The sequence below is a fragment of the Molothrus aeneus genome, chromosome 1, assembly GCF_037042795.1.
Source record: "Molothrus aeneus isolate 106 chromosome 1, BPBGC_Maene_1.0, whole genome shotgun sequence".
Classification (NCBI taxonomy): Eukaryota; Metazoa; Chordata; class Aves; order Passeriformes; family Icteridae; genus Molothrus; species Molothrus aeneus.
The window spans coordinates 342263-369961 of NC_089646.1; the positions used below are offsets into that span (position 1 = coordinate 342263).

The 27699-nt window shown below is 70.8% G+C and overlaps 1 protein-coding gene across 6 annotated transcripts; it reads left to right on the forward strand.

The window, feature by feature from the left end:
- On the forward strand, positions 1 to 27679 carry KCNH2 (potassium voltage-gated channel subfamily H member 2). 6 transcript variants are annotated; one of them, XR_010783683.1, is made up of 16 exons: positions 1 to 113; positions 1242 to 1472; positions 5022 to 5186; positions 5707 to 6171; positions 6851 to 7065; positions 15863 to 16288; positions 17768 to 18146; positions 20944 to 21143; positions 21852 to 22104; positions 22789 to 22982; positions 23443 to 23542; positions 23623 to 23868; positions 24432 to 24609; positions 25079 to 25241; positions 25544 to 27023; positions 27112 to 27679. XR_010783683.1 is itself a non-coding variant. In XM_066549713.1 (15 exons), exons 1-15 carry the CDS (start codon positions 38 to 40, stop codon positions 25703 to 25705), a joined length of 3453 nt encoding a protein of 1150 aa, XP_066405810.1. In that variant the 5' UTR covers positions 1 to 37; the 3' UTR covers positions 25706 to 27679. The 6 variants fall into 6 exon arrangements, 1 of the variants encoding a protein (XP_066405810.1); XR_010783680.1 differs by having other exon boundaries at positions 25544 to 26599; positions 26690 to 27679; XR_010783682.1 differs by having other exon boundaries at positions 25544 to 26513; positions 26690 to 27679.
- Positions 27680 to 27699: the final 20 nt, after the last annotated feature.

A 27699-nucleotide genomic window follows, 5' to 3' on the forward strand; every position in this document is an offset into this window, starting at 1 on the left:
CCCCCGCCCCGCCGGCGCTGCCCATGGGCCCGGCACGATGCCGGTGCGGCGGGGGCACGTCGCCCCCCAGAACACCTTCCTGGACACCATCATCCGCAAGTTCGAGGGGCAGAGTGAGTGGGGGGCGCCGGGGGGCACCGGGGCCGGGAGCTGGGGGGCCCGAGGGGGATCCGCGCGGGGGCAGGGGATCGGGAGACACCGGGGAGCACCGGGCGGGGAGGGGAGCGAGGGGACAGTGGCCCCGGGTGGGTTTGTGGTGACAGGGTCAAGCCCGGCAGGAGGCACCCTGCTCGCCCTGGCGTCCCGGAGTCCCCAGCTCGGGGTGGGCTTGGGGTGGCCGGGACAAACCTGGCTGGTGGGGGATTCCTGCGCGCTGGTGGGGGACCTCCAGCAGCCCCCGGCTCTGGGCTGCCAGGACTGGGCCTTCCTCAGTCCCCGAGGTGTGGAGCCCCCAGCACCAGCTCAGGCTGCTGTGGGACTGGGGGTCCCCCTGGCCTGTGCCCCCCCACACTGCCCAACAGCTGCTGCAGGGCGACCTGGCAGAGTGGGGGCTCCGGGAGACTGGAAATCGGGGGGTTCCCAGCGCCCCTCTGGGGTCAGGCCCTGGGCATCCCCCGGACTGGAGACAGGGCAGGGATGTGGGTGGATACTGCCCCTGGGCCGGGCTGGGGCTGTCACCTGCTGGGGACAGGCTGTGCTCGGGCGTCTGGCCTGGCTGAGCCGCTGCCCTCAGGGTGGGGTGCTGGGGTCCCAGGGTCCCCGTGGTAGTGGTGTCCCTAAGGGGTCTCTGCAGTTGTGGGAGTCCCTGTGGTGATGAGGGGGTCCCAGAGTCCCTGCTGTTGGGGGTCCCTGTGAGGTGTCCGTAGCTGTTGGGGGATCCCTGTGAGGTGTCTGTAGCTGTTGGGGGGTCCCTGCTGTTGGGGGGTCCCTGTGGGGTGTCTGTAGCTGTTGGGGGTCCCTGTGAGGTGTCTGTAGCTGTTGGGGCCCTGCTCTTGGGGGGTCCCTGCCGTGCTGGGAGCCCCTGGGTCCCCGTGGTTATGGGGTCCCTATGATGGAGGGATCCCAGCAGTTCTGGGGTCCCCATGGTGGTGATGGCACCAGCTTAGGAGTCCCTGGGGAACCAGCAGGATGATTCATGGCGTGGTGTCCATGGGAAACCCAGAGCAGTGGGTGCATGGGTGGGTAGGGGGGACCCCCGCTCGGGGGGCTCCGGCCTGACCCGCGCCCCCCTGTCCCTCCAGGCCGCAAGTTCATCATCGGGAACGCGCGAGTGGAGAACTGCGCCGTGATCTACTGCAACGAGGGCTTCTGCCGGCTCTGCGGGTACTCGCGGGCCGAGGTGATGCAGCAGCCCAGCACCTGCGACTTCCTGCACGGGCCCCGCACGCAGCGCCGCGCCGCCGCCCAGATCGCACAGGCGCTGCTGGGCGCCGAGGAGCGCAAGGTGGAGATCTGCTTCTACCGCAAAGATGGTACGGACCGCCCTGGGGGACAGCGGGGACAGCGGGGACAGCGGGCTGCGCTGAGCACCGCGGCAAGGGGGACACTGATCCCCCGGGGGCCTGGGCTGGGGACAGGGGCACAGGGACACGGCTGGGTGGCAGGAGATGGTGGCACAGGGGCACGGCTGGGTGGCAGGAGATGGTGGCACAGGGACACGGCTGGGTGGCAGGAGATGCTGGCACAGGGACACGGCTGGGTGGCAGGAGCTGTGGGCACAGGGACACGGCTGGGTGGCAGGGGCTGTGGGCACAGGGACACGGCTGAGTGGCAGGAGATGCTGGCACAGGGGCACGGCTGGGTGGCAGGAGATGCTGGCACAGGGACACGGCTGGGTGGCAGGAGATGGTGGCACAGGGACACAGCTGGGTAGCAGGAGCTGTGGGCACAGGGACACGGCTGGGTGGCCGGGGCTGTTGGCACAGGGGCACGGCTGAGTGGCAGGAGATGGTGGCACAGGGACACGGCTGGGTGGCAGGAGATGCTGGCACAGGGACACGGCTGGGTGGCAGGAGATGCGGGCACAGGGACACGGCTGGGTGGCCGGGGCTGTTGGCACAGGGACACGGCTGGGTGGCAGGAGATGCTGGCACAGGGACACGGCTGGGTGGCAGGAGCTGTGGGCACAGGGACACGGCTGGGTGGCAGGAGATGCTGGCACAGGGGCACGGCTGGGTGGCAGGAGATGCTGGCACAGGTGGGACCCCGGGGTCCCTGGCAGCCCCGGGGGCTCGCAGCGCTCTCCAGCCCCGCGGTGGCTCCCAGCAGGGTGCGAGCCTGGCGCTGGTGGCTCCAGACGGGCACCAGCCTCCTGCGAGCCCTCAGCCCCTCCTGGTACCACGGTGGCCGCCAGGTGGGCCCAGGGAGGCACCACGTGTCGTGGGTCCGGGGTTTTGGGTTGTGGGGTGCGGTGATCCCCACAAACGGGGGTGCGGGGGGCCGTGTCACCTGGAACGGGCTGAGCTGGTGTCACAGTGCCACCGTCCCCGCGGGGTTGTGTGGAACGCCCTGGCAGGCAACATCCCGAGGTCCCTGTGCCGGGAGGGGGGAGCTGTGCCCCGCAGAGCCCGGGCAGGGCTGGCTCCCGCCTTAGTGGTGCCGGTGCTTCCCCTCCGCGTGGCCCCGTGCCAGTGCCAGGTGTCCCGGCTGTCACCACAGCTGTCCCCGCTCTGGGCACACGGCCCCGGTTCCGGTGCTGGAGTAAACAAAGCCGGTGCCAGCTGCCGGCGTGGCCACAGCGCCGAGCAGAGCCCTGTGGGGTGGGCCGGGGCCAGAGGTCCCCTCCCGGCCCTGGGACCCCCACCCTGCTGCACGGCTGTGCCTGGCACGCCCCTGTGCCCCTTGGACTCTGCGGTGCCGGGGCTCTGGGGCACAGGGGGGGACACGGGTGCCCCCCTGGAGCCGTGTTGTGCCCTCATTAGGGTGACACTGATTGGCCTGCCGGGTGCCACAGGCGTGGGGGAAAGGGGGCTCCTGCCTGGGGCCTTCCCTGGGTCCCCAGAGACCTCAACACCCCCTGAGCAGCGTGGGGGTCTCACCCCTTACCAGCCCCCATCTGCTGCCAGGGAGAGGTGGGACAGGGGGGTCCCAGAGGTGATGAGGGGTCCCTGCCCCTGCCAGCCCTTGGGAGCTTCTGTGGGGCCCAAGGGTAAGTGTGGTGGGGGCTCTGGGGGTGCTCTGGGAGCCCCCTCTGGGACAGGGGCAGTCCATGGGGTCCGTCTGTCCCTTGGGATGGGCAGGGACCCTTGGCAGTGAGTTGGCTCTGGGGGTCCTGGTGCTGCAGTGATGCCGCCGCGGGGGTCTCCTCCCCGTGCTGCCAGCCACGGTGTGAGGGTGCTGGGGGCTCCCCTCACTGCCCTGGGCCCCCCAGGCTCCATGGGCAGGGACTCCCGGTGCCCCCGGTGTCGCTGCCATGCCACGGTGCCCTCGGGATCGTGCCGTGGTGCTCACCGGCAGCCTGCAGCCCCCGCCCCGAGCCCCGGGGTTGTGCCGGTGCCCGGTGCCGTGTCCTGCTGCCTGGAGCCGCGGTGGAGCCCTGGAGCCGCCGCGGCTCCGCGCTGCTGCTGCTGCTGCTGCTGCAGCCATTTGTCTTTGCGACGTGTTGTTTACGGTACCGGGGACGCGCGGAGGTCACGGCGCCCCTGGGGCACCTGTGTCCCCACAGGGACACCTCAGGGACCCCGGGCTGGCTGGTGACAGGGAGGGGGCACCGGCACCCCCGGCGGCCTTTGGGGACCCCCGTGCGTGGCCCCTGGTGTCGGGGCGGGGTGGGAGCACCAAGGGCTGAATCGGGGCTTTGTCACTGTGACACCTCGGGGTGCGGGTCCCCCCCGTGTCAGAGGGGCGTCCCCAGCCTGGCTGCAGGGCTGGGGGTGCAGGTGGCTCCTGGAGCGGGGCTGCGGGTCCCAGGGCAGTGGGTGCAGTGGGGGGAGCAGGGATGGGGGAGCAGGGATGGGGGCAGGGGCGTCCCCCCGCTTTGGGGGTCCCGGTGCCCCGTGCAGTCACAGGGAGCGGTGTGGGTGCTGGGGGTGCAGTGTGGGGGTGAGGGGGGGTTTGGGGCGCAGCTCTGGGGGTCGATGGTGCACCGAGGGTGAGGGGGGCGAGGGGGACAGTTCCCGTTGCAGCGGGGTACCCCTCCCTGTGCCACTGCGGTCCCCCCGTGCCCGCTGTGCCCCGGGAGCAGCCCCCACCGGCAGCTGGACCGGAGCTCTCGGCCCCGCGGGGGCGGATGGAGCCGCAGCGGCCCCGGCTTGGTGGCACTGATCCCCTCACAGTGCTGGCTCTGCCAGGACCCCGCGGCAGCCCGGTGCCACCCCGTGCCACCCCGTGCCACCCCGTGCTGGCCTGCGGCCCCGCGTGCGTCAGGGAATCCCCCCGCCGCGGGCACGGGAGCGGGGACGGTGCCAGCTGGCACCCGCCGTGCCAGGCTGCCGGGCCCGGTGCCAGCCGGGGGGACACCGTCAGCGGGACTCGGTGCTTGGCGTCACCCGCGTGTCCCCCGGCACCTCCCACCTGCGTCCCCTTAGGGTGAGGGGTGCCGGGGGCAGCAGGATGCCCCCCCCGTCCCCCAGAGGTTGCCCCGGGCTGCCCTGAGCACCCCCAATCCCCCCCCCCGCCCCCAGCTGCGGCACCGGATTAACGCCACAGCTGTTAACGAGTTCCGAGCGGATTAACCCTGCCCGGCACCCCCAGAGCCCCCCCGGCGCCGCTGCCCACGCACAGACACGCCACGGCATCTGGGGGGGGGAGAAAGGGGCACCCCCCCTTCCGTGCCTCAGTTTCCCCCGCGGTGGGGCTGCACTGGGGCTGTCTGGTGGGGCCAGCGTTGGGGGGCAGGCAGAGGTGATCCCGGGCGGGGCAGGAGGGGGGGTCAGCAGGAATGGGGGGCAGCAGGGGTCTCCCCAGGAGGGGGTGCCCAGCAGGGACAGGGGCAGTGTCTCCCGGGATGTCTGGGGCCAGGCAGGGGTGCCCTCCCGGGTGGGGGTGCCACTCCCCCATGTCACTGTCCCCCCTCCCCGCAGGCAGCTCCTTCCCGTGCCTGGTGGACGTGGTGCCAGTGAAGAACGAGGATGGCACCGTCATCATGTTCATCCTCAACTTCGAGGCCGTGAGGGAGCCTGAGCCCGGGGAGGCCCCGACCCCCAGCACCAACCACTGGGTCACCCCGGCCCCCTGGGGCCCTGCAGGTACGGGGACAGGGACACGGGGTCACCCCCAGGTATGGGGACAGGGACACGGGGTCGCCCCAGGTATGGGGACAGGGACACCAGGTGACCCCCAGGTATGGGGACAGGGACACGGGGTCACCCCAGGTATGGGGACAGGGACACCAGGTGACCCCCAGGTATGGGGACAGGGACACGGGGTCACCCCAGGTATGGGGACACAGGGACACTGGGTCACCCCAGGTATGGGGACAGGGACACCGGGTCACACCCTCCTCCTGGGTTCCTGCAGGGGCAATGGGGTCAGTGCCACCGGGCTGGCATCAGCCCGTGTCCTGCTGACCCCACGTCCCAGGTGTTGCTTTGGGGCACGTGGGGACAGTGGCAGCACCGTGAGGTGAGGGTCAGACCCCGCCCCCGGCCCCAGCCCTGACTCCGGGGTGCAGCCGATCCCTGTGGCTGGAGCAGCCTCGGGTGGGGGTGTGGAGCTGCTCCTGCCCCTGTCCCCAGCCCGGGTGTGACCCAGCGCTGTCCCTCTCAGGGCGCAGCCGGTCCCTGCGGCTGAAGCTGCTGGCGCTCACGGGCAGCCGCCAGTCGCTGCCCCCGGAGCCGCCGGACGTGGTGGTCGTGGACCCGGGGGTTATGGAGCCGCTGGCCACGGAGCCAGCGCCGGCCGCCAGCGATTCGGGCCCCGAGGACGCCTCCTCGTCGCTGGAGCCCGGAGCCGGGGACCGTCCCGACGACGAGGCGGTGCTGATGGGGGACCCTGAGCCGCCGGTGACGCAGTCCTCCCCGCGGGCCGAGCGCCTGGCGCTGGCCTTCGCCAACCACAGCCTGGCCCGGAGCCGCTCTCGGGAGCGCCGGTCCCGGGAGAGCCTCCGCAGCCTCCGCCGGGCGTCGTCCGTCGATGACATCGAGGCCATGAAGGGGGACGGGGACAAGCGCTGCCACAGCCGCCACACCAGCGCCAGCGCCGGCACCGGCCTGCACCGCGGCTCCAGCACCGGTACGGGGACAGCAAGAGGGGTGGGGACATGGGGACACGGGGGACAGCCACCGGGGCGGGGGACACAGGGACAGCCAGCGGGGTGGAGACACAGGGACAGCCACAGCCATCGGGCCTGGGGACACAGGGACAGCAATCGGGCCTGGGGACACGGGGACAGCCACCGGGGCTGGGGACACGGGGACAGTCACAGCCACCGGGGCTGGGGACATGGGGACAGCCACAGCCAGGGACCCTGAGGACTCCCATCCCACCACCCCACAGCAGGGGCTGGGGACACCCCCCCAATCACCCCAGACGCTCCTGGCCCATCCTGCAGCCCCCTGAGCCACAGGGTGGAGTCACCCTGGGAATCTCCTCGGAGTCACCTCGTTGGCCCCAGAGCTCGTTAAGGGTAATAAGATAAGGGACAGTTATTGTAATGACATTAAAGGTAACTGAGAGCAGCTCTGCAGGCCCCTGGGGGGGCCGGTGGCACACGGGCCGCTGGCACACGGGCTGGTGGCACCCGGCTGGGGGTCTGTCCCCGCCCTGGGGCTCCACATTCCCTTCACCTGCCGTGGGATCCCTGCCGCAGGAGCCCGGGGGAGCTGTGGGAGCTGCCCCGCGGATCCAGGCTCTGTGCCGAGTGACGGTGCCCCTGCCGTGTGACAGCACGGTGCCGGTGTGTCCCCTGCAGGCGCGGTGGCCGCCGTGCGCAGCGCGCTGCTCAACTCCACGTCGGACTCGGACCTGGCGCGGTTCCGGGCCATCGGCCGCATCCCCCAGATCACCCTCAACTTCATGGACCTGCAGCCGGGGGGGCTCCTGGCCCCGCCCCCGGCCCCCCGGCCCATCATCGCCCCCACCAAACTGCGCGACCGCACCCACAACGTCACCGAGAAGGTCACTCAGGTGAGACCCGGACCGGGGGACACGGGTGACGCGGTGAGCCCTGGGGCTGTGGAGGGCCCCGGGGTGGGTGGGAGCTGACCGGGTGATGCTGGAGCTGATGCCAGAGGTGGCCAAGCGGTGACAAAGGTTACCAGGGAATGCCACGGTGGCCAGGTGCTGCTGGAGGTGGCCAGGTGAGGCCAGGTGCCCGGGAGGTGCCAGAGGTGGCACATGGTGCAGACATGGCTGGGCTGTACCGAGGCATCCGGGCGGTTTCAGTGTGGCCAGGCCGTGCCAGGATGGCCCAGCAGTGACAAAGTGTCCGAGCCACGACAAGATGTCCAGGCAGTGCTGGAGGTGGCCGAGTGCTGCCAAAGTGTCTGGGTGATGCCAGAAGTGACCGAGTGGTGCCAAAGTGACCAGGCGGTGCCAAGGTGGCTCGGTGATGCTGGGGGCACTGGCCGGGCGTCGTGACCGTGGTGTTCTGGGGAGGTGGGTGCCGTGGCTGGGGGCAGCCAGGTCCAGGACAGGCCCTGGGGGGCTCCAAGTGAGATGCAGGGGACGAACACCCCCCCGGTGCCGTTGTTCCCCCGGCCCCGGTGCCGTTGTTCCCCTGGCCCCGGTGCCGTTGTACCCCCGGCCCCGGTGCCGTTGTACCCCCGGCCCCGGTGCTGCCGTACCCCCGGCCCCGGTGCTGCCGTACCCCCGGCCCCGGTGCTGCCGTACCCCCGGCCCCGGTGCTGCCGTGCCCCCGGTCCCGGTGCGGTTGTTCCCCTGGCCCCGGTGCCGTTGTTCCCCTGGCCCCGGTGCCGTGCCTGCCGGGTGCCAGGCACTGGCGGCCGCCGCTAATCCGCGGCCCGTTGTGTAACCGCCATCTGCCGCGGGAGCAGGAGGCGCCGCTTAATTACACCCTCATTTCCCTCCGCTAATGATCCGGGGGGGCCGGCGGCTCCGGGCATCCCCGGAGGGCCGTGCGGGGTGGGGACCCGCTGTCTGTCCCGCCCCGCGCCGCCCCGGCCCGGGCTGTCCCCGGGGTCCCCGGCAGCTGGCGGGGGACGGAGCAGCCCCGGCGCATCTGCCCGGCCCCCTCGGCTCCCCCGGCCCCGCACCTGCCCGCACACGTGAGGGGCCCCGTGGGGATCCCCGCTCCCACACGGAACTCCAGGCCCTGCCGCCGGTGCTGGAGCAGCCGCAGGGCCCTCGGTGGGGCGGAGGACTCTTTCTGTGGGCCGGAGCGACCCTCTGCGGGCTGGAGGGACCCTTCTGGGGGTGGCACCCCCCTCACTCTGCATCCCCGCCTCCCAGCTCCTCTCGGAACCTCTTGATTGCCCCGGCCGTGGTTAACTGTGCCGCCAGGGTGACACTGCGCTCCCACTTCCCCGCCGGAGCCACGGGGCCGTGAGGGGACACGGGGGAGCACGGCTGCGGTCACCGGGCCGGGCTGTGCCCCCGGCACGGCGGGGGAGTCTCGGGGTGCCCCGGCTGTGTGCTCGGGGAAACGGGGGACACGGCCGCAGGGGACACGGCCACAGGGGACACGGAGGCAGGGGACACGGACACAGGGGACACGGAGGCAGGGGACACGGACACAGGGGCCGTGGGGCTGTCCCCGGCTCAGGCACGGCTCGGCCCCTCGGGTCGGTGGCTCTGGGGGACAGGGTGTCCCTGCAGCGGCACCGTGATTCACCCGCGGGGCCGGAGCCAAGCGCCCGTCAAGGTCACCGCGCTCTAGGTGACAGTGACAGGGGCCTGGTGTGGCCGTGACACCCCCAGGGCTCATGGGACCCCCGGGAACTCCTGCTCCGTTCTGGAGGGGATCCCCGGGTGGAGCAGGATAGGGCGGGGGGACCCCAGCCCCATTCAGGGGGTGTGGGGACCCGGCGGTGCCACCAGCCAGGACGTGTCACTGGGGATCGCTGGCTGTTGGGGCGGCTTGGGGACACCAGGGCCCCCAGTGCAGGACGAGTCCTGCCGACCCCGGACCCGCTGCCCCGCAGGTCCCTCTCGTCGGGGCTGGGGGTGCCCGGGGGGGCCGGGCGGGCGCAGCCGTGGGGCACTGCCAGGGCTGGGCAGTGGCCAGGGACACGGGGACATCGGGAGCCGTGAATCAGCCGGGGCTGCCAGGGCCAGCTCACCGCTACCGTCACCGTGCGTGTCCCCGTCACCGTCCGTGTCCCCACCACCACTGTCCCCGTCATCCTCCCCGTCCCCATCCCGCGGTGACAGCGCTGTGCCGGTCACACTTCGGGGATCCCTCCCGGATCCTGGGGGGCCGCGGTGCCGCGGGCAGGGGGTGGCTGTGGAGCAGGCGGGGAAGGCACCGGTTCCGCGGGCCCCCGCGCCCCACCTCGGCCCGGAGTCCCCGCGGGGCCGTTCCCGGGCGCTCCCGGTCCCTCCCCCGGGGAGTGGCGAGGGCTGGAGCCGGGGGGGCCCGGCGGGGGCGAGCGGCGGGGAGGGCTCGGGGGGTCCCGCCCCGCTCCATCTGCCGCGCGCAGGGCCGGGGGGGCGCGGGGACCCCCGGAGCGCGGCCATGGCCCCGGCGCGGCGCGACAGCGGGGACCGCGCCGAGCGCCCCGACGGGGAGCGGCGGGAGCGGGTCCGCCGGGCCGTGCGGGTCTCCAGCCTGGTGGCACAGGAGGTACGGGCCGGCCGGGGCCGCGTTCGGCGGCGCGGGAGGCGCGGGGGTCCCGGGGGTCCTCGCCGGGAGGAGAGCGAGACCCCCGGTTTGTAGCGGCGCACGTGGGCTCGGGGTCCCGGGGCGTCCCCCGGCGGCACGGGGGAAACGGAACGGGGCGGGGGGGCACCGGGCGTTGTGGGGAGCGGCTCTGGGGGTCGCCGGGGGATCGGGGAGCTCTGGGGAGGGTCCGCCCCCCCCCGGGGACCGGGGTCCCATTGTCTTTGCGCCGTGCGCGGGCTCGGCGTGCCGGGGCTGTCCCCACGGCGGGATGGAGGGCACGGAGCGCTGGGGACAGCGGTGGGCGCTGCGGGCGGCTCCGGGCGGCTCCGAGGGTCCCCCCGCGCTGGGAACGGGGCCCCGCCGTCGTACCACGGCTCGCGGGCACGGGGGTGTCCCCATGCCGGGATGGGGGACAGGGGGGCGGGCACCGGGGATCGCGGCCGGAGCGTTGGGATGGGTTTGGAGGTCCCGGGATTTTCGGGGGGCTCTCCCCCCACGGTGGGAACAGGGACCCGCGATTTCTGCTGCCACGCGTGGGTGCGGGGTGTCCCCACGCCGGGCTGGGGCACATGGAGCAGGGCTGGCACGGGGAGTGGCAGCAGGCGGCTCTGAGAGGCTGCGGGGGGCTGGGGGTCCCGAGGCGGTCTGGCGTGTCCCCGCTGGGGAAGTGGCTCCCGCAGGGGCCGTGGGGTACCGGGGGTGCCGGGGGTACCGGGCACTGGCGGTTGTGGAGGGTGGCTCTGGGGGTCCAGGGGGATCTGGGGTCCCCCAGTGCCCCCGGGGGTTGGGGGCATAACCCCCTCATGGGTCCGCACTGCCCACCTGGTGCCACGGCCGGGCCCGGCGCCGTGTCCCGCTGTGCCGCGGTGCCTGTGGTGTGCCGCGGGGTAACGGCTCGTGCCTGGCGCGGCCTCTGCTGTGTCCCCGGCGGTCCCCAGAGTGTCCCCGGCGGTCCCCAGAGTGTCCCGGCTCCTTGCAGCCGTTCCCTTGCCGTGGCCGTGGCTTTGGGGTGGGTGTGGGTCAGTGCCAGCGTCACTGGGCAGGGGTCGGGGCTGGGGCGGGCGCACCGCCCCCAGGGACGTCACCCCGTCCCCCAGGGACGTCACCCCGTCCCCCAGGGACGTCACCCTGTCACGGGGCCTGTCCCCCACCGTGCCACGGGCGCCAGAGGCAGCGGGTGCCAGTGTCGCTGCCCGCCCGGGCGGCCCCGTGTGCCCCGTGCCCATGTCGGGGGGTCCCGAGGGGGCTGCGACGCCGCAGCTCAGCGCCGTGAGTACCCCATGGCACCGGGGACAGCAGCGCGGGGAGGGGACGGCGGGGGGGTCCCCAGCACGGGATGTCCGTGTCGGGGTGTCCCCACACTGCTCTGGTGTCACCTGGCAATAGCTGGCAGTGCCCCGCTGTGCCCGCAGCGGGTGACAGCTGCCGGGTGGGGACATGGGGGTCAGTGTCCCTCGGGCTGGGGGTGTCCCCGGCCCCCCAGCGCCTCAGGGGCAGTGACAGGGTGGGTGTCAGTGTTCAGGCTGGGGACGGCTGAGGGTCTTGGACCCTGGTGGGGCATGCGGTGGGTGCCCGGGCCTGGTTAGGGCCCGTGTGGGGTACCCAGGGAGGTGTCGGCTGCCCAGGGAGGGGTGGGGTACGTGCCAGGGCTGGTGTTGGGCGCCTGTGGGTGCTGGTACCTGCTGGGGCAGGATTTGGGGCTGTGTGGCTGTGGGGTCCCTGCTGGAGCAGGATTTGGGGCTCTGTGGCTGTGGGGCACTCTCTGGGGCAGGATTTGGGGCTCTGTGGCTGTGGGGTCCCTGCTGGGCAGGGTTTGGGGCTCTGGGACTCTCAGGTCCCTGCCAGAGCAGGGGTGGGGTCCCTGCTGGGCTGGGGGGGAGCAGGGACGGGGCAGCGACAGAGGGGGGGTCGGTGCCCCGGGGGGTGCTGAGGGGCCCGGCCGGGTGCAGGGGGGTCAGCCCGGGTGTCGGGGGAGCAGGGGGGTCGGTCAGAGTCTCGGGGGGCTCTCGGGGGTGCAGGGGTCCCAGCCAGGGTCTCGGGGGGCTCTCGGGGGTGCAGGGGTCCCAGCCAGGGTCTCGGGGGGCTCTCGGGGGGTGCAGCCTGTCCCTGTCCCGGCCGGTATTTGGGGTGCCCGTGGGCGCAGGTGTCTGGGTCGCGGCAGGTGCGGCGCCGGGTGTCCCGGGGGGGCGGGGGGTGGCGGTGTCACCGCAGGTGTCGGGGACGCGTCACCGGGGCGGGACGTGTCGCCGCGTGTTGCCGAACGTGTCACCGGCACCGCCGCCATCTGTGTCACCGTGACTGACGGGTGTCGGGGCGGGGGGGTGGCACCGGGCCCGGGGCGCTCGGGATGTCGCCGCATATCGGCTCTGTCCCGACATACGCGCCACGGGTGGGGGGTCCTAGCCGTGCTTGGGGTGTCCCCAACCCCTCTTCATGGCACCCCCGAGCCCTGCTAGGGTGGGGACTGTCCCCAGGGCTCGGGGACACGCTGGGCTGGGGGCTGTCCCCGTGGAGGGGGGACACGCTGGGCTGGGGGCTGCCCCGCCATTTGGGGGGCTGGAGACCCCACGGCTGCGGCCAGGGGGACTCTGCGTGTCCCCCGTGCATGCGGGGGGCTGGCACGGGGAGGGGGTGCCAGGACAGTCCCTCGGCCTCGCTGAGGCCCCCGGGAAGGGGCAGGGGCTGCTCTGGGTGTATCCTGGGGGGCTGTGCCTGAGCGGGGGTCCAGGTTAGGGGTCCCGAGCTGAGGGCGAGCTCAGGTGGGCTGCGGGCCACCCCCAGCGGCTCGGGGGGGGGCGGGGGTCTGTCCCTGTAGACGGCGGGACCCCCCCGCCCCCGGGGCCTTCCGCGGCCCCCGCCCCCCACGCCGCAGGCCGGGCTCTGTCCCACTTTGCCGCGGCAGCTGCGATAAATTTAGCGGCGGGAGCGGCTGGTGGCTGGAAACGCCCCCCGCCCCTCCCCCGCTGTCCCCCCTGCCCGCCCCTCCCCCCGAGCCGGCACAGCCAGGGGGGCTCGGGGCTGGGGTCCCCCCCAGGGGACACCCCCGGGCTCCCCGCTGGCACCGGGGGGGGCTCCGTGCACCGTACCTGTCACCCCCCGTGTCCCCGTACCTGTCACACCCCCCGTGTCCCCGTACCTGTCACACCCCCCGTGTCCCGGTACCTGTCACACCCCCTGTCCCGGTACCTGTAACACCCCCCGTGTCCCGGTACCTGTCACACCCCCCGTGTCCCCGTACCTGTCACCCCCCCCGTGTCCCGGTACCTGTCACCCCCTGTGTCCCGGTACCTGTCACCGCCTGTGTCCCGGTACCTGTCCCCCCCTGTCCCGGTACCTGTCACACCCCCCCTGTCCCGGTACCTGTCACACCCCCCGTGTCCCCGTACCTGTCACCCCCTGTGTCCCCGTACCTGTCACACCCCCCGTGTCCCCGTACCTGTCACCCCCTGTGTCCCCGTACCTGTCACCCCCTGTGTCCCCGTACCTGTCACCCCCCGTGTCCCCGTACCTGTCACACCCCCCGTGTCCCCGTACCTGTCACCCCCTGTGTCCCCGTACCTGTCACCCCCCGTGTCCCCGTACCTGTCACCCCCTGTGTCCCCGTACCTGTCACACCCCCCGTGTCCCCGTACCTGTCACCCCCCGTGTCCCGGTACCCGTCACCCCCCGTGTCCCCAGGGCCCTGTGCCATCCGTGCCACCCCCGGGGGGCGCGCCTGGGGCTCGGGGGGTGTTGGGGTGCAGCCCCCCAGGAGGGGGTGGCAGCGGGGACCCCCGCACGCGGGGCAGGGGTGGCCTCGTCCCTCTGTCACTCGGTGCGTGGGGACACGGGTGGCAGCGGGAATCCCCCGCGTGGGGGTGGCGGCTGTGACGCAGGAGCTGCCGTGTGTCCCAGTGCTGTCATCGCGTGTCACCACGTGTCCCGGCGCTGTCACCGCGTGTCGCGGCAGCACCGCCGTGTGTCCCAGTGCCATCGCTGTGTGTCCCTGGGGCGGGCTGGGCTGCCTGTGTCACTGTGTGTCACCGCGTGTCCCGGTGCCAGCACCGCGTGTCCCAGCACCCCGTGGCTGTTCCCCGCGAGGCCACCGCGGCTGGTGGCCTCTGGGGACAGAGGTGACGGGGCCTGTGTCCCGGGGGGGCTGTGGCAGTGGGGGACATGTTCTGGCTGGGATGGGACCCGCATTCCAGTCTGTGGGCACCGCACGGGTGGGGGACATCCCTGGCGTGTCCTGGTGTGTCCCTGGTGTGTCCCCTGCGTGTCCCTGGCACGGGTGTGGCCCCTGACGCCCCGCTCGTTGCCATGGGCAGCGCTGTCCCCGCACACCTGGGGCAGGTGGGGGTTCCTGGGTGCCCTGGGGGTGCCCGGGGGCTGTCGGGGGTTGTGACATGTCGCAGCCCGTGCCGTGTCGCCCGAGGGCACCCGCAGCCGCAGCGCTGTCCCCGCGCTGTCCCCGCAGCCGGGGGGCCCGGGGGGCGCTGGGGGGCCGGGGGGGCAGCCCTGGCCGTGGCCGTGGCGGCGGCAGCGGAGCAGCCTGGGAAAAATTTCCGCCCCAATAATTCCTGTCGGCTCGGGCGGAGCGCGGCTGGCGCACCGCGCCGGGGGTCCCCGCTCCCACCGGGGGTCCCCATCGCCGCCGGGGGTCCCCGCTCCCACCGGGGGTCCCGGGGCACGCGATGGGCGCGGGGCCGGGCCGGGGGGGTCCCTGGCAGCCCCGGGCCGGCGGGGGCTGACCCCGCTGCCCCATCCCGAGGATGCTGCCCGCGCTCCTGCAGCTGCTGCAGGAGTTCCCGGGCGCCTCCCCCGCGCCCCCCCGGGCCGGGCCGCCCCCCGGGCCCTGCCCCATGCCCGGGGTCCCGCTCTGCAGCGCCTGCCTGGGGCTCCGCCGCGATGGCACCGGGCACGGAGGACAGCAGGAGCAGGTACCGGTGCCGGCCCTTCCTGCGCCCCCTGACCCGGCCGGTGGGGCGGGGGTGCCGCGGAGGTGGGGGCTCTGTGCCCACCCGAGACCTGGCGGGGGCTGTGGGGGCCGCGTCCGTGTCCTCGGCATGGTTCGGGAGGGTGCGGGGCTTACATAAAGCTCTGGCTCTGCGTGACGGGGGCACCCCGGCCCCCCCAGGGGTCCCCTCGGGCTGGGGGCCGATGGGGGAGCGGGGGGGATGACGCCCATCCCCTCCTGGTGCTGCGGCAGCAGATGGAGCCCCACGATGGGCCCGGGGGGGCAAGGGGACCCCGGGGCGGCAGGGGCACTGTGACCCCCACAGGGCAGAAGGGGCAGGGGCACTGTGACCCCCACAGGGCAGAAGGGAGGCTGTGACCCCTGTGGGGCACAGGGCGGGGGGCGTGGGGCGCCCCTGTCGCCTCTCACCCTTGCCATGGGGCTGTGCGGGGTGATGGACCCTGTGGAGCACCCCCAGGGTGACCAGGACCCCACAAGGACGTGCAGGTGCTCTGCACAGGGACTGGCGCGTGGGGAGGGGTCTGTGCTGTCCCGGTGGAAATGCCAGGGGGAGGCTGTGCCCCCCGATGGGGGTGGGGGCACAGAGCTGGGGCACAGGGCAGCACCGTGGGGTGGGAGCTGCCCTGGTGCTATTTGTGGGGCACGAGGGGGTTGTGGGGTAGCTCTGTGCTGTGCAGGGCCATGGTCCCCCCTGTGACCCCCTGTCCCCCCCTGGCACCCCTGGTCACACGTGGTGGTGTCCCTGCACCCCTCATTGCCCGTGCTGGGCTCCCTCTGCCCCCCCAGAGTCACAGAACGTTGGTTTTGGGAAGGACCTTTAAGACCACCAGGTCCAGTGATGAGCACCCAGCGCAAAGGCAGGCTGGGCAGGAGGGTCAGGGGGGTCTGGCCAGGAGGATCCTGACCCAGGTGCCCACCTGTCCCCAGGCTGGGGGTGTGAGCCCTGCAGCAGCACTGCCCCCCTGCAGCCCCCCACATGCCCTTGTTGGGGTCACACCTCACCCCAGAGTGTCACAGCACTGCTGAGGTTGTAAAGGCCCCCCAGAACACCTGGGTCCAGCCCTGACCCAGCCTGGCCAAGGCCACCATCCCCTGGCCCAGGCACTGGTCGGGGTTGGGGTGGCCGGGGCAGAGTGCTGTGGGGTGTTGGGGTGCAGGCTGAGCCCCGTGTCCCCCCGTGCCAGGTGCTGTCCCTGGGCGCTGATGTGCTCCCCGAGTACAAGCTGCAGGCGCCGCGCATCCACCGCTGGACCATCCTGCACTACAGCCCCTTCAAGGCCGTGTGGGACTGGCTGATCCTGCTGCTGGTCATCTACACGGCCATCTTCACGCCCTACTCGGCCGCCTTCCTGCTCAGCGACTCGGAGGAGGCGCAGCGGCACCACTGCGGCTACTCCTGCAGCCCGCTCAACGTGGTGGACCTGATCGTGGACATCATGTTCATCATCGACATCCTCATCAACTTCCGCACCACCTACGTCAACTCCAACGAGGAGGTGGTCAGCCACCCCGCCAAGATCGCCATCCACTACTTCAAGGGCTGGTTCCTCATCGACATGGTGGCCGCCATCCCCTTCGACCTGCTCATCTTCGGCTCTGGCTCTGAGGAGGTGACAGGGGACACGGGGACACGGGCTGCCAGCCCCGCTGGCCGGGCAGTGCTGCTCTGGGGGTCTGGGGTGTGTCTAGGGGTCCCACCCATGCCCCCAGTGCTGGGGTGGATGTTGGGGTGGTGGGGGCTGGTCCTGGGTGCTGGGTCTGCCCGCAGGGAGTGCCTGGGGGTCCCGCATGTACCCCCAGGCCAGGACACCACAGTGCCTCTGGTGACCCCCCCTGAACCCCCTGCCCAGATCCCCCAAACCTCCTGCCCAGAGCCCCCCGAACCTCCTGCCCAGAGCCCCCTGAACCCCCTGCCCAGAGCCCCCCAGAACCCCCTGCCCAGAGCCCCCCAAACCTCCTGCCCAGACCCCCCTGAACCCCCTGCCCAGAGCCCCCCAAACCCCCTGCCCAGAGCCCCCCAAACCTCCTGCCCAGAGCCCCCCAGAACCCCCTGCCCAGAGCCCCCCAGAACCCCCTGCCCAGAGCCCCCTGAACCCCCTGCCCAGACCCCCCCAAACCCCCTGCCCAGAGCCCCCCGAACGCCCTGCCCAGAGCCCCCTGAACCCCCTGCCCAGACCCCCCCAAACCCCCTGCCCAGAGCCCCCCGAACGCCCTGCCCAGAGCCCCCTGAACCCCCTGCCCAGAGCCCCCCAAACCCCCTGCCCAGAGCCCCCCGAACGCCCTGCCCAGAGCCCCCTGAACCCCCTGCCCAGACCCCCCCAAACCCCCTGCCCAGAGCCCCCCGAACGCCCTGCCCAGAGCCCCCTGAACCCCCTGCCCAGAGCCCCCCAAACCCCCTGCCCAGAGCCCCCCAGAACCCCCTGCCCAGAGCCCCCCAAACCTCCTGCCCAGACCCCCCTGAACCCCCTGCCCAGAGCCCCCCAAACCCCCTGCCCAGAGCCCCCCAAACCTCCTGCCCAGAGCCCCCCAGAACCCCCTGCCCAGAGCCCCCCAGAACCCCCTGCCCAGAGCCCCCTGAAGCCCCTGCCCAGACCCCCCGAACGCCCTGCCCAGAGCCCCCCAAACCCCCTGCCCAGACCCCCCGAACGCCCTGCCCAGAGCCCCCGAACCCCCTGCCCAGGCCACCTTTGCTCTGGGTGGGACAGCAGGGACACTGGGGCTGGTATGGGGAGGGGGACAGGGGCTCATGGCCCCCTCTGCCCTACCAGGGGTCTGTGGGGGCTCTCTGGCTCTGGTGACCCCCCCTTTCCTCCCTCCCCAGACACCTTCAGCCTGGGGGGCACCTGGGGCAGGGGGAGACCCCAGAATGGAGGTGCCTGGCTTGGGGCAGGGGCCCCCCACCCTTTTGGGGTCCTGAGGGTGTCTCTTCACTGTCGACCCCCCCCTTTTTCCTGTCCCCCAGACAATGACACGGGTGGGGCTGCTGATGGGGGGAGAGAGGATGAAACCCCCCCAGGCCCCCTCTCCCTTCTGTGGGTGCCCTGGGTTGGGTATCCCCAGCCCTGTAACCCTTTCCCTGCCGCTCCCAGACCACGACGCTGATCGGGCTGCTGAAGACGGCGCGGCTGCTGCGGCTGGTGCGGGTGGCGCGGAAGCTGGACCGGTACTCGGAGTACGGGGCGGCCGTGCTGTTCCTGCTGATGTGCACCTTCGCCCTGATCGCGCACTGGCTGGCCTGCATCTGGTACGCCATCGGCAACGTGGAGGGGCAGCGCACGGGCTGGCTGCACGCGCTGGGACAGCAGATCGGCAAGCCCCTGAACGGCAGCTTCGGGCCCTCCATCAAGGACAAGTACGTCACGGCGCTCTACTTCACCTTCAGCAGCCTCACCAGCGTGGGCTTCGGCAACGTGTCCCCCAACACCAACTCCGAGAAGATCTTCTCCATCTGCGTCATGCTGATCGGATGTGAGTGCCCCGGGGTGTGAGTGGGGGCGCCTGCACGCCTGGGGGCGTGAGCACCTGTGAGTGAGTGTGTGTGTGTGTGAGAGAGCTGTGTGAGTGTGTGTGTGTGAGTATGTGTGTGTGCGAGAGCTGTGTGTGTGTGTGTGTGTGAGAGAGAGCTGTGTGAGTGTGTGTGAGTGTGTGTGTGTGTGTGTGTGAGAGAGCTGTGTGTGTGTGTGTGAGAGAGCTGTGTGAGTGTGTGTGAGTGTGTGTGTGTGTGTGTGTGCGAGAGAGCTGTGTGTGTGTGTGTGTGTGTGAGTGTGTGTGTGTGTGAGAGCTGTGTGAGTGTGTGTGTGTGTGTGTGTGAGAGAGCTGTGTGAGTGTGTGTGTGTGTGTGTGTGTGTGTGAGAGAGCTGTGTGAGTGTGTGTGTGTGAGAGAGCTGTGTGAGTGTGTGTGAGTGTGTGTGTGTGTGCGAGAGAGCTGTGTGAGTGTGTGTGAGTGTGTGTGTGTGTGTGTGTGTGAGAGAGCTGTGTGTGTGTGTGTGTGTGTGAGAGAGCTGTGTGAGTGTGTGTGAGTGTGTGTGTGTGTGTGTGTGAGAGAGCTGTGTGTGTGTGTGTGTGAGAGAGCTGTGTGAGTGTGTGAGTGTGTGTGTGTGTGCGAGAGAGCTGTGTGTGTGTGTGTGTGTGTGAGTGTGTGTGTGTGTGAGAGCTGTGTGAGTGTGTGTGTGTGTGTGTGTGAGAGAGCTCTGTGTGTGTGTGTGTGAGAGCTGTGTGAGTGTGTGTGTGTGTGAGAGAGAGAGCTGTGTGAGTGTGTGTGTGTGAGAGAGAGCTGTGTGAGTGTGTGTGAGTGTGTGTGTGTGTGTGTGTGTGAGAGAGCTGTGTGAGTGTGTGTGTGTGAGAGAGAGCTGTGTGAGTGTGTGTGAGTGTGTGTGTGTGTGTGTGTGTGAGAGAGCTGTGTGTGTGTGTGTGTGTGTGTGTGTGTGAGAGAGCTGTGTGAGTGTGTGTGAGTGTGTGTGTGTGAGAGAGCTGTGTGAGTGTGTGTGTGTGTGTGTGCGAGAGCTGTGTGTGTGTGTGTGTGTGAGAGAGCTGTGTGTGTGTGTGTGTGTGTGTGTGTGTGTGTGTGTGTGTGTGTGTGTGAGTGTGTGAGAGAGCTGTGTGTGTGTGCTCCACACCTGGGTGTGTGTGAGCACCTGTGTGTGAGTGTGTGTGTGTGTGTGTGTGTGTGTGTGTGTGTGAGAGAGAGAGAGCTGTGTGACTCTGTGTGTGTGTGTGTGTGTGTGTGTGTGTGTGTGTGTGTGTGTGTGTGTGTGTGTGAGAGCCCCGGGGGCCTTGGACCCGTCCCCCAACACCAGCTCCAGGAGATCTCCATCTGCATCGGGTGATGGGATGGGAGGGGCCATGGGGTGTGAGAGCCCCTGTGAGTGTGCAGAGCTGTGTGTGTGTATCCCCACACCTGTGTGCAACACCTGTGTCTGTACCCACACACATGGGGGGTGTGGGAGCACCCCCAGGCTCAGTTTGGGGGCCAGCCCTGTTTGGCACCTTCACTGATGCTCTGGGGACCAGAGCCCCTCGTGGCCTGTCCTCAGGTGACGCGGCTGGGTGGGAGGTGGCTCTGCTGGGGGACAGGAGGCTGAGCAGAGATCCACGGGCTGGGGACACCTGTGGGTCACACCAGCCCCATGGAACCTCCAGGCTGGGCACAGGGGCTGGTGACAGCAGCTGGACACGAGCCCAGGGCAGGGATTGTCCCCTGTGCTGGCCCTGCTGAGGGACCCCCTGGAACCCTGGGGGCAGCTCTGGGCCCCTCCAGCAGGAGAGCCCTGGAGGGGCTGGAGCGAGTCCAGGGAATGGAGCTGGGCAGGGGCTGGAGAATCCCTGAGGGAGCCGGGCAGGGGCTGCAGAGTCCCTGAGGGAGCCGGGCAGGGGCTGCAGAATCCCTGAGGGAGCCGGGCAGGGGCTGCAGAGTCCCTGAGGGAGCTGGGCAGGGGCTGGAGAATCCCTGAGGGAGCTGGGCAGGGGCTGCAGAGTCCCTGAGGGAGCTGGGCAGGGGCTCAGCCTGGAGCAAAGGAGGCTCAGGGGGCCCTTGTGGCTCTGCACAGCTCCTGCCAGGAGGGCACAGCCGGGGGGGTCGGGCTCTGCTCCAGGGAGCAGGGACAGGAGCAGAGGGAACGGCCTCAGGCTGGGCCAGGGCAGGCTCAGGGTGGAAATTTGGAACAATTCTTTCCTGGAAAAGTCTGTCCAGCCCTGGCACAGCTGCCCAGGTGGTGTCCCCATCACTGGAGGGATTTAAATCTGTGTGGATGTGGCACTTGGGGGCATGGTCAGTGGTGGCCGTGGCAGTGCTGGGGGACAGGTGGGCTCAGGCATCTGAGAATTCCCTGGATGACTCTTGGCACCAGTGTGACAATGATGCCCCTCCATGACCATGGGGACCCTCACAATTATGGGGTCTGGTGACAGTGGGAACCGTGTGGTGATGGGGACTGCTGTGACAAGGGGCACTCTGTGGTGATGGATCCCCCCTGTGACAGTGGGGACCCCCAGTGACAAAGGGCACCCTCCACAGTGATGGGTACCCCACACTCCAGCCCTGGCAGCAGTGAGGGTTTGGGGGGGGGGTTGGGGGCTTTGGGGGTGCAGAGCCCCCCGACACGGCCCCCCAGCACCAATGCAGGGCAGCGTCCTCGGGAGCGCCTCGGCCACCACCGGGCGCTCGTGCCTGGGGACACGGGGACACGGGGACCCTGTCCCCCAGGCCGGGGGGTGGCAGTGGGGGTCTGGGGGGCTCGGGGGTGCCATCCTGACGCTGCCCCCCCAGCGCTGATGTACGCCAGCATCTTCGGGAACGTGTCGGCCATCATCCAGCGGCTGTACTCGGGCACGGCGCGCTACCACACGCAGATGCTGCGCGTGCGCGAGTTCATCCGCTTCCACCAGATCCCCAACCCGCTGCGCCAGCGCCTCGAGGAGTACTTCCAGCACGCCTGGTCCTACACCAACGGCATCGACATGAACGCGGTGAGGCCCTGAGAAACCCCAGAAACACCCCAGAAACACCCCAAACCCCGTGGGAGCCCTAAACAGCCCCAGCCCTCAGCCCCTCTTCCAGCATGCATGGTCCTACACCAACGGCGTCAACATGAACATGGTGAGACCCCAAAAACACCCTAAAAAAACCCCAGAAACATCCCAAACCCCCACGGGAGCCCTAAACCGCCCCATCCCTCAGCCCCTCTTCCAGCACGCCTGGTCCTACACCAATGGCATCGACATGAACGCAGTGAGACCCCAAAAACACCCCAAAAAACCCCAGAAACACCCCAACCCCCCCGTCCCTCAGCCCCTCTTCCAGCACGCCTGGTCCTACACCAACAGCATTGACATGAACGTGGTGAGACCCCAAGAAACCCCAGAAACACCCCAAAACACCCCAAACCCCCCCGGGACCCCTAACCCCCCCTCCTCAGGGAGCATTTCCAGCACACCTGGTCCTGCACCAACAGCACTGACATGAACACGGTGAGACCCCCAAAAATACCCCAAAACCCCCGTGGGACCCCCAAACTCCCCCCTGGCCGTCAGCCCCCCTCCTCAGGGAGCCTTTCCAGCACCGGCAGCATCGGTGTGACCACAGCGGGACCCTCCAGGACCCCTAAAACCTGCCCTGCTCCTGACCCGGGGACCCCCCGGCCTCTGTGCCCCCCGTGAGCCCCCGGCTCTCCCCAGGTGCTGAAGGGGTTCCCCGAGTGCCTGCAGGCCGACATCTGCCTGCACCTGAACCGCAGCCTGCTGCAGAACTGTGCCCCGTTCCGCGGCGCCACCAAGGGCTGCCTGCGGGCGCTGGCCATGAAGTTCAAGACCACCCACGCGCCCCCCGGGGACACGCTGGTGCACGCCGGGGACGTGCTCACCGCGCTCTACTTCATCTCCCGCGGCTCCATCGAGATCCTGCGCGGCGACGTCGTGGTCGCCATCCTGGGTGAGCCCCCCGAAGGGACCCTGGGGTCCCGCAGTGCCCCGTGGGGCAGCAGCCGCTGCCTTTGGGGGTCCTGGGTGTCCCCAAGGTGACACCCCATCTCCTGGAGACCCCCGGTGCTCCTCGGGTGACACCAGACCTGCCTGCCGAGGGATCCCCCCATCCCGGGACACCCCGGTGCTGGGGGAAGCCCAGACTGACCCCCCCCATCTCCTGGGGACCCCCCAAAGCCCAGACTGACCCCTGCCTATTGGGGACCCCCCAAAGCCCAGACTGACCCCCCTCTTGGCGACCCCCCAATACTGGGGAAAGCCCACAGTGACCCCCCATCTTCTGGGGACCCCCCAGTGCTGGGGGAAACCCAGACTGACCCCCCCCCCATCTCCTGGGGACCCCCCAAAGCCCAGACTGACCCCCCTGTCCCCAGGGGCCCCCCAGCCCTGAGCACACCCTGAGTGTCCCCCCCAGTCACACCCTGGCTCCCAGGCACCCCGAGTGCCTCCTGCCCCTCCCGGATCCCCCCCAGCTTTGGGGTCACCCCTTTGGGTTCCCCCAGCGCCGCTCACAGCCGGGTGCCCGGGGGTTCCCCTCGGTCCCTCCCTGGGTGTCCCCAGCTCGGAAGGACCCCTTGGGGAGCCGAGGGGTGGCGGGGGCAGTGCTGAGCCCCGGTCCCCCCGTGCCCCCCAGGTAAGAACGACACCTTCGGGGAGCCGCTGCACCTGCACGCCCGGCCCGGGAAGTCGCGGGCGGACGTGCGGGCTCTCACCTACTGCGACCTGCACAAGATCCTGCGCGAGGACCTGCTCGAGGTGCTCGACATGTACCCCGAGTTCTCCGACCGCTTCTGGGGCACCCTCGAGATCACCTTCAACCTGCGCGACGTGAGGGGGGGCCCGGGGGGCTGGGGTTCCAAAAAACGGGGGGGGGTCCCCTCCCCGCAAGCCGGGAGGTCCGAGTGAGCCGGGGGATTCCCGGAAATGGGTGGTCCTGAACCAATAAGGGGGTTCAGAGCAAGCTGAGGGGGGTCCTGAGCGAACTGGGGGTCTTGAGGGAGTTGGGGGAGTTCGGAGCAGGTTGTTGGGGGGTTTCGAGACGTCTTGGGGGATTCTGAGCGAGCCGGGAGAGCCCCGAGTGAGGCTGGGGGTCCTGAGCAGGTTGTTGGGGGGTCCTGAGCAGGTTGGGGGGTCCTGAGCAGGTTGGGGGATTCTGTGCAATTTTGGGTGGGGGTTCCCGAGCAAGGGAGGGGGCGCTGAGCGAACTGTGAGGGGCTGGGAGCTCGGGGGGTCCTGAGCTCGGGGAGGGGTCCGGCCGCCCCCGACGGTGCCCCCCGTGCCCCCGCAGACCAACATGATCCCCGGCTCCCCGGGCAGCGACGAGCTGGACGGAGGCTTCTCCCGCCTGCGGCGCCGCAAGCTCTCCTTCCGCCGGCGCCCCGAGAAAGGTGCGGGGCGGGGGCCGGGACCCCCGGGGGTGGCCCCAGCGTCTCGTGGCCCGGCCCTGACCCCGCTCTGTGCCCTGCAGACGCCGCCAGTCCCGGGGAGTCCCGGGCGCTGCGGGGGGACGGCGGCGGGGGCCAAGCGCCCGGAGCCCCCCGAGGCCCGGCCGAGTGGGACCCCCCCAGCCCCTCCAGCTGCGGCTCCAGTGACGAGGAGGAGCCCCCCGCGCCCCCTCCGGGCGCCACCGCGCTGTCCCCGTTCCGCAGCGCCGCCCCGGCGCCGCCCGAGCCCGAGGAGCGGGAGGGCAGCGACATGTGCAACCCCCTCTCAGGTGCGTGCGGGCTCCCTCCCCTCCTGCCTCGGGGCTCAGAGGACGCCCCAAACCCTGGCGCTGCCGTCCCCATCCCTGCCCCCGTCCCCGTCCCCTGTCCGCTGCTCCCCTCGCCCCCCTCAGCTGCGGCTGGGGAGTCCCCATTCCTTCCCTCCGTGCTCAGGGTCCTGCAGACCCCCCCAAACTGCAGCACGCCCTGGCTTCCCAGCCCTGGGCCCCCTCTCACGCTGCCCCTGCACCCCTGGAGCCCTCCAGGTGAAAGTTGGGCTGGGGCAGGGGTTCCCCTCTCCTGCTCTCCTCACTCAGGGTTCCAGAGCTGCCCCCCAAACCTTGGATCCCCCTCCCATTCTCAGCCCTCCCCCCCAACTGCCCCTGCACCCCCTCAGGTGGGGATAGGGGTCTCTGATTGGGCAGGGGGGTCCCAATCCTCCCCTCCCTGTTTAAGGCTGTGGAGCCCCCCAAAAGCCCCAGCCCCCCCCCCTCCCCCAGGCCCCTGGATCCCCCAAACCTCCCCCCTCATTTCCCCACCCCCCCCAAACCCGTTCGCCCCCCTCCTTTTCCAGGCGCCTTCTCGGGGGTCTCCAACATCTTCAGTTTTTGGGGTGACAGCCGGGGCCGCCAGTACCAGGAGCTCCCCCGTTGTTCCCACGGGGCTCCCCCAAATCCCCCCCCGACCCTGACCCGCCGCCAGCGCTCCGACCTGGAATCCCGCTTGGATCTGCTCCAGAAACAGCTCAACAGGTAAATCTGGGGGGTCGGGTGGGACCCGAGGGGGGCCTTGGTCAGTGGGACCCCGTGGGAGCCCCCCCATTGCCAAAGGGGTCTGGAGAACCCTGAGCAGGAAAAGAAGGAAGGGGAGACCCCCAGGTCAGGCTGAGCCCCCCGAGTCACCTGAGAGAGGGGTGGGACAGGGGCAGTGCCGGGGGTCCTGGGGGGCCAAGGGAAGGATGGGCTGGAGGTGCCGGGGGTCCTGGGGGATAATGGGAGGGGGATGGGCTGGGGGTGCCGGGGGTCCTGAAGGGCCAAGGAAAGGATGGGCTGGGGGTGTCGAGGGTCCTGGGGGGCAATGGGAAGGATGGGCTGGGGGTGCCGGGGGTCCTGGGGGGCAATGGGAAGGATGGGCTGGGGGTGCCGGGGGTCCTGGGGGGCAATGGGAAGGATGGGCTGGGGGTCTCCCGTCTGATCCCGCGGCGGCCCCGCTGCCCCGCAGGCTGGAGTCCCGGCTGAGCTCGGACATCTCCTCCATCGTGCATCTGCTGCAGCGCCAGGTGCTGGTGCCCCCCGCCTACAGCGCCGTGACCTCCCCGCACCAGCCCCCGCCGGGGCCGCTGCCCCCCACCCTGCCCATCACCCCCATCCGCCCGCTCGCTCAGGTGAGGAGGGACCGGGGGGCGCCTGGCCTGGGGGGTTCCACTGCCGGACTCTGGGGATAGGGGTCACCCCCGAGCCCCTCAGACTGGGGGTGTGCTGGTTTGGGGGGCATCACTTTGTCTTAGTGTCCACCGTGTGTTGGGGTCACCCCCGAGCCCCCGGACTGCGGGTGCCGCCCTCCTGTGCCTGCCCCCTTGTCCCCCTGCCCCCGGGGGGTGTCGGTATCGGGGGGGGCGCACCCCGGCCCCCCCCCCGTTGCCGGTGCCCCCCCCACTGACCCCCCCCCCCCCGCCCCGTTCCGCAGGTCCCGCGCCCCCCGCGCGCCCCGGACCCCCCGGACGTGGTGCTGCTGCTGGAGCCGCCCCCCCCGCGGCGCCGCTCCCTGCCCGGGGCGCTGCCCCCGCCCGCGGGGACCCCCCCGGGGACCCCCCCGCTGCAGAGACACTGCTCCGACCCCGGCAGCTAATGGGAGCGCCGGGGCGCGGCGGGACCCCCGGAGCCACGGGACCCCCGACCCCGGAAAGCGGGACCCCCGCAGCCCTCGGAGCCCAGGACGTGGGACCCCTGGGGCCCTCAGAGCGCGAGACACGCGACCCCCCGAGCCCAGCACGGGGGACCCCCGAGCCCGGAGTGTGGGAGCCCCGGAGCCCTCGGCCCTGGACGCCGCCGCCCGGGACCCCCGGAGCCACGGGATCCCCGGCTCCGGACCGTGGGACCCCCGGAACCCTGCAAGTCCTGGAGCCCTGGGACCCCCAGCTCTGGAAGGTGGGAACCCCAGAGCCCTCGGAGCCCCCCACCCTGGCACCTGGGAGCCCTGGGAGCCCTGGAGGCTGGCACGTGGGACCCCCAGAGCTGCAGGACCCCTGTCCCCAGCATGTGGGACCCCCAGAGCCCAGGCCGTGGGACACGCAGAGCCCTGGGGCCCCTGAGCCCGGAATGGGGGGACACAGAGCCCCCAGCCCAGGGTCCCCAGAGCCCTGGGACCCCTGAGGGTCGGGACACAGAGCCCCCAGCCCTGGGGTCCCCAGAGCCCGCCGGGGCCTGCCCCGCCGGGGCTCCGGCCCCACGGACACTGCCCTCGGTGCCGGCGGCCCGCGGGGGAGCTCGGGGCCGCCGGGACCCCCCGTAACCCCGCCTCACCCCAGGGCCCCTGCCCCGGACTGTCAGACTGTGCTGCTCTTCCTCCTCCTCCTCCTCCTCCTCGTGCTGCTCCCCGAGCCCCGGGGCGGCGGGGGGGTGCACAGGTGTGTGTGTGCACAGGCGTGCACAGGTGTGTGTGTGTGCACAGGTGTGTGTGTGTGTGTGCACAGGTGTGCACAGGTGTGTGTGTACAGGTGTGCACGGGTGTGTGTGTGCACAGGTGTGCACAGGCGTGCACAGGTGTGTGTGTGTGTGCGCAGGTGTGTGTGTGTGTGTGTGTGTGTGCACAGGCGTGCACAGGCGTGCACAGGTGTGTGTGTGTGCACAGGTGTGTGTGTGTGTGTGTGTGTGTGCACAGGCGTGCACAGGTGTGTGTGTGTGTACAGGTGTGCACGGGTGTGTGTGTGCACAGGTGTGCACAGGCGTGCACAGGTGTGTGTGTGTGTACGCAGGTGTGTGTGTGTGTGTGTGTGCACAGGTGTGCACAGGTGTGTGTGTGTGTGCACAGGCGTGCACAGGTGTGTGTGTGTGTGCGCAGGTGTGTGTGTGTGTGTGTGTGTGTGTGTGTGTGTGCACAGGCGTGCACAGGCGTGCACAGGTGTGTGTGTGTGCACAGGCGTGCACAGGTGTGTGTGTGCGCAGGTGTGTGTGTGTGTGTGTGCACAGGCGTGCACAGGCGTGTGTGTGCACAGGTGTGCACAGGTGTGTGTGTGTGTGCACAGGCGTGCACAGGTGTGTGTGTGTGTGCACAGGTGTGCACAGGTGTGTCCCCAGGTCCTGTCCCCAGGACGTCACGTGTGTGTCGGGGGGGTCCCGCTGCGCTGGGACACGCGTGTTGCCCCCCCCCGTGTGTGTGTGTGTGTGTGTGTGTGTGTGTGTGTGTGTCCCCGCCGTGTCCCCGCCGTGTGTCCCCGCCGGGACCCCCCCGGTGGCTGCGGGGCCCGGTGGCTCCGTGTGTGCCCCCCGTGTCCCCAGGGACGGCCCGGCTGAGGGAGGGTCGGGACCCTCCGTGTGCCCCCACCCCCGTCCGGCCGGGCCGTGCGTCCCCGAGCCCCCCACCCCGCACAAACGGGGGACACACGGCAGTGTCACCCCCGCACAGGGAGGGGACACACGGCAGTGTCACCCCCGCACAGGGAGGGGACACACGGCAGTGTCACCCCTGCCCAGGGAGGGGACGCAGGGCTCCGGGGGCTGCACTGCCCGGCCGCCCCGTAGCGTGTGCTGTGTTTGTCCCGTGTCACCCCTGCATGTCACCCCCGCGTAGGTGCCCCCAATAAACCAGACAGAGACCCCCGGCTGTGTGTGTCACCTCCTGGG

Bases quoted from the DNA above. Each gene is read 5' to 3' on its own strand.
- KCNH2 (XM_066549713.1), top strand. From the start codon at position 38: ATGCCGGTGCGGCGGGGGCACGTCGCCCCCCAGAACACCTTCCTGGAC. The intron at 7,066-15,862 runs GTGAGACCCGGA...CCCCCGTGCCAG, and splicing joins TCACCGAGAAGGTCACTCAG to GTGCTGTCCCTGGGCGCTGA. The intron at 24,610-25,078 runs GTAAATCTGGGG...GCTGCCCCGCAG, and splicing joins CTCCAGAAACAGCTCAACAG to GCTGGAGTCCCGGCTGAGCT.